Below are 14,022 nucleotides of genomic sequence, written 5' to 3'. Positions count from 1 at the left end.
CTAAGCCATTATTTTGACAAATTAGTTTCCAGTGTATTTTTGAACACCTGAATGAAGAAAGCTGCGTACATATCAGTGCAACTTTAGCACAAAAACAATCAAACAAACAAAAAAATGGTGTGTGGGTGGGTGAGTGTGAAGTCAAAGGGTTACACCATGAAGCTCAAACCCCGAGCTGTGAGCAGATGCATGTTGTCATAGCAATGCCTTGTCCCCCTGGCCCCTGCGACGTTTACGCATAACGCATAAACCACGTTTTAACCATAACCCAACTTAACCGGGCAGAACACATCCAAAGTGTCCTATTGCGTCTTGTGATATAGGATGCACGCTCCCGTACAGTGTGCAGGAGCTGCAGCAGGTGGTTAGCGCTATGAATATGTTTTCTTTTCTGAAACCTTCTTAACCTCTTCCCCGCCCACGCAGACCTTCCAGGCTCCTCTACGCCTCGGGCTTCGTGGAAAACACTCAACCGTTACAGTAGTAAAAAAAAAAAAAAAAAAAATCAGTGAAGATAGTGACGAGTAGAGCTGTGTGGGCAACGTCAGCTGCTTATTTCTGGTCTGAATGTTGGAGGCAGCGTGAGCGGTGTCTTGCACAGGTTTGCAACATTTTTATTTCTTTGCTTTACTTATTTGGGCTTATTTAATACAGTTTAGGGCCTCTGTGTTGAAATTAGCCAGTGATGTACATGATTCTGAAGTAGTTTAGTTTTGTGAAAGTTTCATCTCTTGCAGCATCACCATTTCTCCTGGAGGAAGCTGATGACTGACTAGCAGCACCTGCAACCAGGGTAAGATCTTTTTTTAGTGATTTTTGTTATCTGTTTGAGCTACTGTTTGTTAGTCATTTTAAATAAAGCTAATTTCCCCTTTTGCATACTGTTAGGCTAATAAGTTTCACCATGTAACCCCATTTTAATAGCACAGGAATCTTTTAAATCATGTTTAAAGATGAAAAGATCACATTTGCAACTTTCTACTTGGCTACATTTTTCCAGATAGGCTTTTGTGTATGTGTGTGTTTTGTTATATTACTAACTGATAAACTGGATCATGGAATCTAGAAAGTCATTCATCTTTTGGCTTTTCATTTTCTCTATCTCCATGGCAAATATTTCTCAGTATAGTTGTCATGGAAATGCAATGCTGTGAGTTTGACACATGTTGGTTTGGCATGTTTCTTCCACTATTTTGTCAGGTTAGAGAGCCTGGCACAGAGGCTTTATGGGTTACTTTGCTAATCTCTTAAAAGATATGACCACTATTGTACCTTTCATAAAAGATTGTATTTTGGACCATGTGTAGCCTTTCCGTGTGAAATTTGCATGTTGTTCTCATGAGATTGTTCAGATGGAGATTTGTCATGAAAAACACAGAAGGCATGAGAGCTTCAGGGGATTTTTTTCTTAGGTAAATGTCCAGAGCAGGTGCTCATCAAAGAACAAGCTCAAATGTAACCAATAAAGGACTTTTATGATATTTCCAACAGATAACGTGGACCTTTTTTGACCACTTTTTTAACTCTATCACTAAGGTTAGGGTTAAGTACTTTTTATACTACATAAGCTACTATTACTATAAGCATGGTCATCTTCACTGTTTGCTAGAGATGTTTGCATTCTTGGATTTAACATCCAAGATCCAACATCCATCATCCATAGCCTCTGTAACTACAACTGTACTGTTAACTGCTGTGTTTGTAGGCATATGAATGGGGCCTCAGCAAGTATACTATAAACAAAAGTGTCTATATAGGTCAAATATGTTGCTGGTTGCACGGCTGTGTACATCAATGCTCCTGACCACATGCTTGTAGTTTGTGTGTGTGTCGTGCGGAGGTGTGAGAAGGTCAGACAGTTTGAGAAGCCTTTTCATGTCCCTGCTTTATGAGAGCAGAGCTTTGGAGGCTTGGACACTTACTCACGCCATCCCGACTGCACACCACATAGAACAGGACTTTATACTTTCAACCATGAGCGGTGAGTAAAGCACTGGGACATTGACAGTATTCATGGATTTCAGGTTCTTGATTATTGGCAACATTTTGAGGACTTTTTTCACAATTCACAAGATGTTATATTTTGTTTTGAATTGTTAATTACTGTGGCAACAGTCCACATTTTCACCAGTGTAAACCCATGGATAGAGTATACAGTAAGTAATTTAGTAATTTTCAGCTCATACCTGGAGTTTTGTTTTGTTTCATTCACACATGTTTGGGTAATCCTGCGATTTTGTCTACATCTCAACCCTCAGAATGCTTTGTTCTACCTTGTGATGTCATGAAGTGGTAGTTTTTAACAGCTACCTTTTACCTTTAGTTCAGTAGAGATTGGCAATTCCAGGACTGAAATTATCAAAATTTTCTAGTGAAGGTGTATTTAAAATGTATTTAAATTGAATTTAAAAACTTAGTGGAGCCCTCCCCGTGTAACCATATGACATCACAAGGTCAAATGGAGTATCATATATGTGTTTTCAGTTTAAGAGAAGAACTCTTAGATATGTGTGAATGAAATAAAACACAACTCCAGGTATGTTTGTGATAAAGAAACAACATTATAACATAAATCAGATAGTAGCATAATATGGGCCCTTTAATTGGAACATGCATTGAACAGATTCGAAAGCAATAATAATCCAGAAATGATGACGTTTTTTTCTACTACTTCTAATTACTTATTGCCTTCTTTGTGGCAGATAATACTAAAAGTGTGTGTGTAAACTGAATAGTGTTCTTCTTAACATGGACCTCCAAATTGATTTTGAGTTAAAGTGTGAAATGGGCTGTCCTGTAATGCATTGGCTTTCACTGCACATATCAACTACACATACACTACTACAACTAGAGACATTCTGTTTTTCATTTTACTCATTTGCTTGTCTCCATGATACCACAAGAATGCTAGGTCATTTATCTATGCCTCATTTTTTGGTGCATGGGTAGATTTGTTGTAGGATTGGAGAAGGCCAGTTTCTGCCAGTTCTTTTGCCTTTAGCATCATTTGAACAAATCAAGTATGTGGTCATATGTTTTGAAATTTAAAACCAGCATTTGTCTTATCCCACCCCTTGTCTACAGGTGTTTAATTTGGATGTGATTTATTTTATGTTCTGATGGCCTCTGAGTCTGAGTCTTAATGATCCAACATTTTTTATAGCTATTGTCACAAATAGTGAAGTTGCACAGTTGAACGGGCACATTTTTAGTGTAACGTGTTTTTCGTTGAGGTAAACTGATTTCCAAAAATGTCCTTTAATCTTTTGAAAACCTGATCATCCTGGCTGACAGGATCATAGACGTTTCTGATTAACAATGGTCATTATAGACTAGCCTAGACTATGTAGATAAATGTGTGCAAAATAACAATAGAGAATCAATAGACCCAAAGGAAAAGATAATAATCAAATGAATTCCCTGGGGCTTAGACCAAAGTATAAAGATGTTCACTCTCAGTATAAGTGATCCAGTCTGTGTGAAGAGGCAGTATCAGCAGACACTAGGACTATATTTTCACTTTTGAGAATGGGTTGAGGTCTGAAAAATATTTTTTAGAATTAAATGGTATTTGTTGTTCAGAGCTAAGCAACACTGTTGTTGACAGAGCGCAAGGCACCAATGCATAATGATAATGGGGTGTTCAATGGAATTGGAAGTACTTAAATCTTACTTTGAGTGAGATTTGAATGGATTTGATGAGTGTTAGTGCTTTTCTGTGTCATATTCTGCCAGCTAGTTTTTTAAAACTGGTAATGTGCTTAAATACATTTAGTTTCGCATGAGACCTGCCTGCTGGACCAGGTGTTGGAGCTGATTATGCATGAGAAGCCTCTGAACAACGCCAGTCTCTTCTTGAACGAGGACGCGGACAAGCCCCCAGTGCCAGAGAGAGGAGCCCTGAGGAGGCGCATACGACTGGCTATGGAGCACAGAGCAAGTGAAGTCCGGGACCGCATCAGCTCCTTCAGCAGAGATGCACTCAAAATGTTCCTCAAAAGAAACCTCTTTGTGCTTTTCACTGTGGCTGCTGTGGCTTTAGGTCAGTGTCCAAAAGACAGTCAATGTTTTTCCATTGATTCATGTTCCTGTTCTTTTGTAAAAAGTCACACATATTCACATATGTGTTTTAAAGGTGTGGTCCTAGGATTTGCACTACGCCCTCGCAACTTGACATTGAGGGAGATCAAATATTTTGCCTTTCCTGGAGAGCTGCTAATGAGGATGCTGCAGATGCTGGTGCTGCCGCTCATTGTCTCCAGTTTGGTCACAGGTCGGTCTAACAAGGAAAAATGCCCAAAATCATCTTCCACTTCAGGCACCTCAGTATTGAATAATCTTACTGATCAGACTTGCTAACTGACAATATATTTGGTTCTGGGCTCACGTGTCTCTACTGAATTCTGCTATTTTTTAAGCACAAAATGAATCACATGTATTATTATATATTCTTCTGTTATCAAAGATTTAAATTTTGTGATATTGCAGGTATCTCTTCCCTTGATAGCAAAGCATCTGGTAAAATGGGAGTTCGAGCAGTGGTTTATTACATGGTGACCACGCTGATTGCTGTTTTCATTGGGATTGTTTTGGTGATCATCATCCGCCCGGGTAAAGGCAACAGAGACAGGCCCATCGACAAAACTGGAAATATTGAACCGGTGCAGGCCATGGATGCTTTCCTCGATCTCATCAGGTACTGTACAGATACTCTTATGTAGGAAAAAAACACTATTGTTTCATTGAGAAATGTAACTATCAAATAGCAACCTAAAATATATTTTTTAGGATATAAATATATTTGTAATATTACTTAAATGTGAAAGAAAAGATACACTACCTGCCTGTGTCCGTAGAGACTCTGCAGATAGTAATTTTCAACAGTATGACATTAATCTTAAAAATGCATGTTTTCCAAAGAATTTTGATCAATAAAATCAACTGTAATTGAATGCTAGTTGTAGACAAATAGGTTTATTGCCATACTATGTAACATGGCTAAGCAATCTCATCTCATATTATATCTGGGGGCAAGAAGAAAATGTACAAAGTCCACCTTTAAGTAGTGCTGTCAAATCTGTTTCAGAACCACTTTTAAAATGTCACTGAATTAATTCTGTACATTAAATATTCTTACCTTCTTACAGGAACATGTTTCCTCCAAACCTGGTAGAAGCTTGTTTTAAGCAGGTAAGCCTTCCTTTTACATCACTAACCAGTTTTAATAATAATTCTTCACTATTATAGCTGTCATGCTCTTTTCAGTATAAAACCATGTACAAGAAGACTGTCCGCACTCGCAATGTTACAGTGGCCCTAAACCTCACTGACTCCTTCAACATCACAGACTCCAGTGCCAGCATCAACCTGAGCCAAGTGCTTCAGACCATCCAGGTGAGCATCTTAACAGTCATTAAATACTTTTGAACCAACACCTCATTTTCTTGGTTTGGTTTATATATTAACAGGAGACTGTGGAGGAAACTGTGCCTGTGTCTGGCTCCTCTGGGGGGGTGAATGCTCTGGGACTGGTGGTCTTCTCCATGTGTTTTGGTCTGGTCATAGGAAACATGAAGCAGCAGGGTCAAGCACTGCGAGACTTCTTCGATTGTCTAAATGAAGCGATCATGAGGCTGGTGGCTATTATCATCTGGTCAGTAAAGCATGTACAGCATACTAGTATTATGCTTATTGTGTTAATTATGTATTTTCATTGTATGGTATTGCTTTAAACATGGTATAAAATGTGAATTATTAAAGCGTATGCGTGCACGATAATTTTATAAAGCATAATGTGGGAAAATAGGAAATTAAAAAAATGGAAAAACACATATTACATATATACATAACAATACTTAGAAAGTAAGTTCTTTCTACTTTCTGCTCCAGCTGCATGGGGTCACAAGCCAGTTTACTGTTTCTGAAAACCCTTTTTACATAGTACCTTTGAACCTCCTTCTGCCAGCTAAAAGACAGATGAGATAAGATTTTAAATGCATTCTGTTAACTTTCATTTGACCCCACTGCAGGTACGCCCCAGTGGGTATCATGTTTCTGATTGCTGGAAAAATTGTGGAGATGAAGAATCTGGCTGAGGTGGGCGGGCAGCTGGGCATGTACACTGTGTCTGTCATTATTGGTCTGCTCATCCATGGGCTGTTTGTTCTGCCTGTGCTCTTTTTTGTGGTGACACGGAGAAACCCCTATGGCTTTATTGGGGGCCTGCTTCAAGCTCTCATAACCGCGCTCGGGACCTCCTCCAGGTGAGTCCTACAATACAAGAAACACCGTGTTGTGCAAAGTCATTTAAGTATTATGAAGTATTTTTGTGTCTGTACAGTTCTGCCACTTTGCCCATCACTTTCCGGTGTCTGGAGGAGAACAACCATGTGGACAAGCGAGTGACACGGTTTGTACTTCCTGTTGGCGCCACCATAAACATGGATGGGACTGCTCTGTATGAAGCGGTGGCTGCCATTTTCATAGCCCAAGTCAATGACATGGACCTAAACTTTGGACAGATCCTCACCATCAGGTAATGTAAATATAAAAGGCATGCGATAAATACATAATCTGTTGACTGTAATGTGTAATACACATATATAGTAGAACACTGTTTATTAAATGCCTCCACTTCATCGCTGCCTCCGCCCACTCAGTATCACAGCGACTGCTGCCAGCATCGGAGCAGCAGGCATCCCCCAGGCCGGCCTGGTTACCATGGTGATCGTATTGACATCGGTGGGACTGCCCACGGAGGACATAACACTGATCATCGCTGTGGATTGGTTCCTGTGAGTTCCCACTAAATGTCAGCTAGAAGGGGATTGGTTAAAGCTAAATGTCAGTGTGAAGCTTGAGAGAGCGCAGGTCCCACCTCTACAAAGGTTACTAATGCATAATGCATGGCCACATCAGCAGAATGCTTCTGTTAGGACCAGCTTTTAAATCTGATTATTACACTGTCATTTGGGCTGCTCATTCTTCTCTGTTGTCACTGACAGGGACCGACTGCGTACCACCACCAATGTGCTGGGGGACTCTCTGGGGGCTGGTATCGTGGAGCACCTGTCCCGAGACGAGCTGCAGAATCAGGATCTTGATGGGCGCAACTGTGTGATTGAAGTGAATGAGAAGCCCTACCAGCTCATCTGCCAGGACAGCGACACAGTAAACCACCACAACAGTGAGACCCCCATGTAAGGACTGCACCAAACACTTAAGATTAAAACCAGCTACGTCACTGCCATAGTAAGAATTATAAATATTGCTGTCCATTAAACACATTCAGGTTAGTATTATCTGTGTAGTTGTCAAAGTAAATCAATAGTATCTGTATTTATATGCCTATAATTACTTTTTTAAGCTTTTCACAACTTTTTTCAAAACTGGTCCTCACTCTAGTTAGTTTTCTTATACATATGTATGATCAGATACACGCATGTCAAAGGACACGCAGGTGGCTGCCTTATCATATCCTTATCATATTTGTGTTTTTAAATATTAGATTAGAAGCTTTTTGTGTTGCTAAAGTAACAGAAACATTTTGGTTATTTTTCTATAGTAGGCAATGATACGGTTCAAGTAATTTTCTGCCATAACAGTACTTGTTTGAATGTATCTACAAAGCCTATTTAAAAACAGCTGATGTTTGTAGTTTGCAACCAGAGTTCAGCCAGTGTTGACTACCTCTATCGTACTGTAGCCCAGTAGAGCACTACAGTGAGTACATTGTTGAACATATCAGTGTAAATATAATATTGGGTCCAGTATTTAAAATGTAATGGTTTGTTATTGATATTTGCCTGCACTGTACTATTTGAATGTACTGTTAATGAAAGGCCTTTCATTCAATGCTGGTTTATTCATTCAGTTAAATATTGGTTAAATACTTCCTTATTTTGTTTTTCATTATAGTTTGGGCTTTTGCTTTGTTTTTAATGGGAGCATGATTGTGCTATGGGCAGTATATTTATTTTAGTAAAGACTTTTTTTATTAATCAACAGATTTTTGTTTAGCCCACTGCTGCTGTGAATGTTTGTTTTTGTTCTGTTTTTGTTTTGTTTTTTGTAAAATGTGAAAAATTATGTATGGAGACTCTAAATGTGCAATTATTGTAATCTTTTTGGTGTTGACTGTTAGAGACAGCTTAGTAACTGCTCTGAGAGTAATCAACCATTGAATTTAATGTGTTTTATTTGAGTGTGTTTAATTTTTAGATGGAAGATTTGAAATTGGACAAATAAATGTCTCAGGAATTTAAATTACATTCTTGTGTTTGTGGCTACCCCTAGTGGAGAATATTGTTGACAATATGTTTCACCAAACATGATTACTTTACATATACAGACCATTTGTTTGAAACATCACTGCTAAATGGACAGAATGGGTCGAGGAAGCATTTGTTTAGATTCATTTATAAAAGTGTTCACTTCAGATACAGGTGTAACAGACAGTGCAGTCTTTCCCAGTACAACAACAGTGTGTCAGACACACATTTAAGCCCTCTTGGTTTGAAAAGCCAGGTCGTTTTGTGAATCAGATTATTTAAACTTTGGCATAGTTTATTCTCTGACTATTGTAATGTTGAAATCTGCAGTAGAAGCCTGAGATGAGGGCTTTATGATTACAATGCTTTGCAGATGTATGTTTTACAAACAGTCCAAGAAACTCAGAGAAGCAGGTGAAGACTATTGTCCATTATCACCCACTGAACAGTCATGTATCAGCCTTAACTAAAGAAGAAAGATTGTACAAAAATAGGTGCAAATCATTACAGAGACAGAATATCTCCAAAACACTGTGTACGGTGTCTTTACACATTACTGACATAAAATATATTGTCAATCACAATGAATCATAGAGTAGTATACATCAGCTATAACAGTCACTCCCAGAACAACTGGCAAATAACAGTATACGCCATATGTCAAACTTACATCACTCTAATGTGGAGGTACAGCCACATGATTTGGATAGAAAGCGCAGTCCATGTACAAATATGTATATCGTTTTTAAATATGCTATTGCTGCCCAGGTCTGATCCCAGGAAGATGGAGAGAGTAGATTGACACAATACAACTGGAGGGTCAGCCAAAGCCCGCTGGGTAAGGATGACGAGCCGCTGACAGTTTACTTGGCCTGGGAAGAAAGGATTGTGAGAGGAATATAACAGAATGCGTGTGTGTGATATGTTTAATAGTGTGGGATGTGAACTTACTTATGACTATATAGGTCCACTTTTCTTTGTTCCTTCACTCCACATTGAGACCAGCCCAGTTATTCTCCTACAGTACAGTGACACTATTTGAGCAAGGCAATGGCCATGAACAAATATAAAATAATACAAAAGACTGTCAAATCATAACCATCTGTGAAGCCTTTATTCCTGCATCACAGCTCTTATCGGGTGATGCTGGAGTTCGATAATGTAAAGTTGCTGTATCTGTGCTTTAACTTAAAGATCTTCTCATTCTGAATGAGTTACTAAACCCAGACATGGAAAGTAAAATAATCTTGCAAAACTACTGCAAAATCAATCATTTTTGGCAATTTTGGATCTAATTACACCCTTTCTTATGTAAGTGCATTGTAGTGTACCTCTGTCATAACAGGCAGGTTGTCACGAGGGAGCAGCCACATGGTTCGATGGGCCTTGGTCCTCTGTCTCAGCATCAGTTTCCGGAGCAGCCTCTTCACTTTACGGTCTCTGGGATCAGCACATTTAACTGCCTTCTTTGTGTAGAGACTACAAGCAAAACAAATAGATGGTGGGAATTACACACCAAAAGAGAAAATCATATTTCACACACTCAAACCCCAAACAAACAAATGAAAAATGAGTCCAAATAGAAAGAATCCCTACATCCACAACTATTTGATGTCGTTAACTTGGCCAAATAAAACGCCTGCATTCCCCAGCTACATCAGATTTCCCTGGGCTGCTGAAAACAATAGGTATGTGAGTGCACAATGGTTTGCTTAACTAAACCCTGCTGTTCAGCCTGACAGGGCAGTGCATGGCGGGGCTCAGCTGGCTCATAAGGTACTTTCAGATGACTTGTTATTCCCACATATTTGCTTTCTTACTTCCCTGGCAAATTACAGTTTGGAGCCCTGCCGTAACAACATGACCTGGAAAGATGACAATGCCTGTCGGCCGTGGCTCTGCCCTCCGCCTCATGTAACGAGAGAGGCATAGTTTCCATGCCTGCATATGGCCGTACAGCTCTGAAGCTCCAGGAGTGGATACTTGGAATACTTGCATGATGGCTTGTATGTTGCAGTCTGGCCCCTCTGTCTGCACCTCGAACCGCAGCACATCTTTGGTCCGCACCTTACCCTGGGAGTACAACATGCAGCACTGCACATCCCTCTGCATCTGGACTCCTTTACCTGAAAAACAAATGTGTTCACGTTGCCTTTATAGTCACACACTTTATTCAGTCTTGGGCTTGCCAAAGCCAATGATCTTTCAATGATTTGGGAAGTTTTACACTTGATGCACCAACATTTATTTAGGCTTGGGTCTTGAATAAAGAGTTCAGTGGCTTGTAAATCTTTCTGAATTCAACCATGAACTGTCACCATGCACAATGTTTATGAAAAGCTCTCAAACTGGAAAGGGATTGAAGAATATATATTGCCTATGGAAGCACCTGACATGACCAACCTATTTAAGCAGTCACTGGATAATGAAGGCCAAGCTAGTGCAAATGTGAACTCTGAAGTAATACTAACTGTAAATTAAATCTAATGGAATATAAAGTTAATCCTATTTTCACAAAGCATATGAACTCACTGGAATGTGAGCTCCACTCCAAAAATGCATTCCCTTTTAAATACACACATATTACACAAAGACACATGAAAGAATTTCTGAAGAATTACACGAGTATCCCAGTGTCTCCCAATGCTCAGTGCCATGCCAGAGAAAGTGAGAGGAGGAAGAGTGAGGAGTGGGTGTGCCATGGCATGTTATCACAGCGTTTGTATAAACACTTTAAAGTGTGGTGCGAGCAGGCAGAACAATACATGCACTAGAAAGACAGAGCTGCTTTGTGCTGTCTGTTTTATATGCTAATCATGTGTATATATCAGGTGTTAGAAGCAGAGTGAGGCACCATCTCTGTGTTTACATCCATGCCTGTCTCCCTTCTGCTAGCTTGTCTGTCTTTGCAGGGCTGCACAGCTCACCTGCAGAGAGTGCGCACATAAAGAGGAGAAGAGTCGTACCTTGAACAGATGTGAGGAGGAAGAGTGCCAGCGTGAGGAGCGTCCACATCTGCAGCATGGTGAGCATGGTTTAGTCTGGCACCGAGGACAGAGCTGTGTGTCACCTCTCCCTCTATGGCCGCCTCTTTATACCTCCCTGCCCATCTCACTCTGCTCCGTCTCACCGTCGCACCCTCCCCTCCCTTTGTTGATCCATTTCACTGGATCTCAACTTAACTCCCTCCCTCATTATCTTCTTCAATTCTTCTCACACATCTCACTTCTCACATATTTTCAGCTTTTTTCAGTTTTCACTTGAAATACCAAGCTTTGTGCATTTCACAATCCTGCTTCTCATTTACTGCATCATCTACTGCAACATCAGCATGGGAAATCAAACCCAGTCTGAGGCAACATTCCTATACATACATTCCCAAAATCACAGAACAAACAATTGGCCAAATTTAGCTTGCTGATTCACAAGCATCTGATGGACTTCTCCTATTTTAATTATGCATTCCCTCATTGCAAATTTAGTCATTTCACATTTGTATTCTCTCAGGCTTAGTTTTTTTTTTTTTTTAGGTTCTTGATGAGATTGAACTAATTGTTTCTTCTTCATGTTCATTCATTATAAAAACATGTTTAGAGATTTTTTTTTTCAGCAAGAAGAGCAGAGACTCCACATAAGACACATAATTGTTACTCTAAAAGACAGTGTAATATCCACATATATATTTATTTATTTATATATGTATATTTGAAATCAAACCAAAATGCAGTGCTTAACTTATACTGTCCTAATAATTAGAAGCATAACACACGTACAATAAAGCAAAAGACATTTCAAATGACCATATATTTTATCACAATATAAACTCGTAACACTGTAATGCCCTGGAGACACATGGAAACACAACATGTGTGTCTGTGTGTCGGGGGTGGAGTTACTGTTCAAGAATTTGACCCAAGAATCAGGTTGGAATCTCAGCTGCAAAAACATACCTTCCCCATGACTACCGTCCGCTCCAGTCAGATGCATTTTCTGAATATCTCTGTGTGATTAAATCCTTAGTGTCAAGGTGTACACTCTCATTAACAAATCTTTGATCAGAAACACCAGTTACAGATTTCTGGAACTTAAGTGAAATTTAGTGACCGGGGTAGAGACATGTGCCCCTGGATATCTGTCTTTTCAATGAGAGCAGTTTCTTGTCAGATCTAATAAAACCAACTATCGCAATAGAATGTTTTTACAAGTATAACATAAATAATGCTTTTGCAGTATGAAGCTAAAAAGAACTTATCTGCATTTTAAAGGTGCACTATGTAAAGTTTCTGGTCTACTACCTCCTTGTCTTTATGGAGATGTAATTGCTTTGCCTGGAATGTTCCACAGTATTGCATTAAACTTATCTATCTCTGTAGAGACATGCATGTGGCCACCTGGGCAATGACCAGTTAAAGGTCAGATCTGTGGGCAGGTGACATCACTAAGTGTGCCTGTTTGTGAAGGAAATAGAAGCAACTGTATTTTAATAAATGCAAGATAGATAGGTTTAATGCCATACCGTGGTACATACTAACAGGCCTGTCACAGTAATTACTATATCAGCTTATCGTCCATTATATAAAAGCTGAAAAAAAAAAAAAAAAAAAATATATATATATATAATATATATATATATATATATATATATATATATATATATATATATATATATATATATATATATATATATATATAATATATAGCGCAATGTTTATTGTGTATACAATTTCTTTGCAAAAGTGATGATATTTTGGACACTTTTGTGGTAATCAAAAGATTTAAGCTGTAAAATGCTGAGTAAGTGATTTCTTTGAGTAATTATTTATGTGGTGTGGCTCATGCCACATAATGATTCAGTTTTGTTTTTTTTAAGTAGTTTTCCAGAATTATCTTGCATTATTGCTATTGTATCAGTGGCACAAAGTAGTTTCAGTATTATCATTTATCGCAGTATATCTCTGTAACAATATATCAAGCTTAACAATTTGTTATCAGGTTTACATACCAAGCAATTCCATCTCTGTAGACATGAGCAGGTGGTGTGCCCTCTACCAGAAAGTTACGTTGCTTGTAACTCTTCCAAACTTAATAGTAATAGATTGTCTTAGCAGTCAATTAGGAATGAAAATAAGAGCAAAGCCAACCACTCCCAGATTTACTGCTTATAACTCTAGCCAATGGGTCCTGGGAGAACTCCTGATTCCTCTGCATGGGATTTTCTAATGGCATTTCTTCATTGACTCTGGAAATAAAACATGCCCGCTTGTCTGGCACGTTATTAGATTTTATTAGTTTTGAGGACTGCTTGTTCCTCGTGCCAATGGGGCATTCCTCTGCAGGGAGTTGACTGACGCTGTTCTGGACCCAAACATCTGTGCTTCTCGCCGCTTCGTTTCATTAGCCGTTGAAACACTACACCCAGAAAATCAGACCAAACTCACTCAAACATTTATTTATGAATCCACGCAGTAAAAGCTCAAGGGTCCTGAATGTGCGTGACATGAGAAACTAAATACTAATCCAGGCAGAACAGTACACATGTCTGAGAGCAACCTGTTTAATCTCTCATGTATCATATTTTGTATACCTGTTTTATTTGCAGGCTAATATATGAAAAATATTGCCTTGTTTGATCTAGAAGAGAACCATTTGAAAATTTTGTTATGGAGGGTCATAGTTGAGGATGGTGCACAGCAGAATGCCTTTTTGGTGGTGTGCAAGGTCCATTAAAGTTCTAATATTTAATTTAGAGTAA

The 14,022-nt window shown here is 39.0% G+C and overlaps 2 protein-coding genes across 3 annotated transcripts; one reads left to right on the top strand and one right to left on the bottom strand.

Moving 5' to 3' along the window:
- The first annotated feature begins 524 nt into the window (after window positions 1–524).
- slc1a6 (solute carrier family 1 member 6) lies at window positions 525–8,105 on the top strand. Of its 2 annotated transcripts, XM_020924758.2 has the most exons (12): window positions 525–601; window positions 738–793; window positions 3,776–4,042; window positions 4,136–4,273; window positions 4,489–4,696; window positions 5,148–5,190; window positions 5,266–5,394; window positions 5,469–5,653; window positions 6,030–6,263; window positions 6,341–6,535; window positions 6,660–6,794; window positions 7,005–8,105. In XM_020924758.2, the coding sequence occupies exons 3-12, from the start codon at window positions 3,820–3,822 to the stop codon at window positions 7,201–7,203; spliced, it is 1,689 nt and encodes a 562-aa protein (XP_020780417.2). In that variant the 5' UTR covers window positions 525–601; window positions 738–793; window positions 3,776–3,819; the 3' UTR covers window positions 7,204–8,105. The 2 variants fall into 2 exon arrangements, with proteins under 2 accessions (XP_020780417.2, XP_055020672.1); XM_055164697.1 differs by having other exon boundaries at window positions 3,776–4,273.
- A 369-nt stretch (window positions 8,106–8,474) lies between these two features.
- Window positions 8,475–11,347, bottom strand: ccl44 (chemokine (C-C motif) ligand 44). Its single transcript, XM_020924857.2, has 5 exons — window positions 11,237–11,347; window positions 10,267–10,396; window positions 9,602–9,749; window positions 9,222–9,288; window positions 8,475–9,142 (listed from the first exon to the last, which is right to left on the bottom strand). Exons 1-4 carry the CDS (start codon window positions 11,301–11,303, stop codon window positions 9,256–9,258), a joined length of 378 nt encoding a protein of 125 aa, XP_020780516.1. The 5' UTR covers window positions 11,304–11,347; the 3' UTR covers window positions 8,475–9,142; window positions 9,222–9,255.
- Between the last annotated feature and the right edge of the window lie 2,675 nt (window positions 11,348–14,022).

Source organism: Boleophthalmus pectinirostris, unplaced genomic scaffold, assembly GCF_026225935.1.
Source record: "Boleophthalmus pectinirostris isolate CB_2022bp ecotype Guang Dong unplaced genomic scaffold, ASM2622593v1 HiC_scaffold_7, whole genome shotgun sequence".
In the NCBI taxonomy this organism is placed as follows: domain Eukaryota; kingdom Metazoa; phylum Chordata; class Actinopteri; order Gobiiformes; family Gobiidae; genus Boleophthalmus; species Boleophthalmus pectinirostris.
Note: the sequence above shows the minus strand (reverse complement) of the source record. Positions and strands in the feature narration are given on the sequence as shown.

Excerpts from the sequence above, each read along its gene's own strand:
- slc1a6 (XM_055164697.1), top strand. The coding sequence starts at position 3,820 with ATGCATGAGAAGCCTCTGAACAACGCCAGTCTCTTCTTGAACGAGGAC. Across the intron at positions 4,274-4,488 it reads TGTCTCCAGTTTGGTCACAG|GTATCTCTTCCCTTGATAGC; the intron begins GTCGGTCTAACA and ends GTGATATTGCAG. Across the intron at positions 5,395-5,468 it reads AAGTGCTTCAGACCATCCAG|GAGACTGTGGAGGAAACTGT; the intron begins GTGAGCATCTTA and ends ATATATTAACAG.
- ccl44 (XM_020924857.2), bottom strand. The coding sequence starts at position 11,303 with ATGCTCACCATGCTGCAGATGTGGACGCTCCTCACGCTGGCACTCTTC. Across the intron at positions 10,397-11,236 it reads CCTCCTCACATCTGTTCAAG|GTAAAGGAGTCCAGATGCAG; the intron begins GTACGACTCTTC and ends TTTGTTTTTCAG. Across the intron at positions 9,750-10,266 it reads TGCAACATACAAGCCATCAT|TCTCTACACAAAGAAGGCAG; the intron begins GCAAGTATTCCA and ends TTTTGCTTGTAG.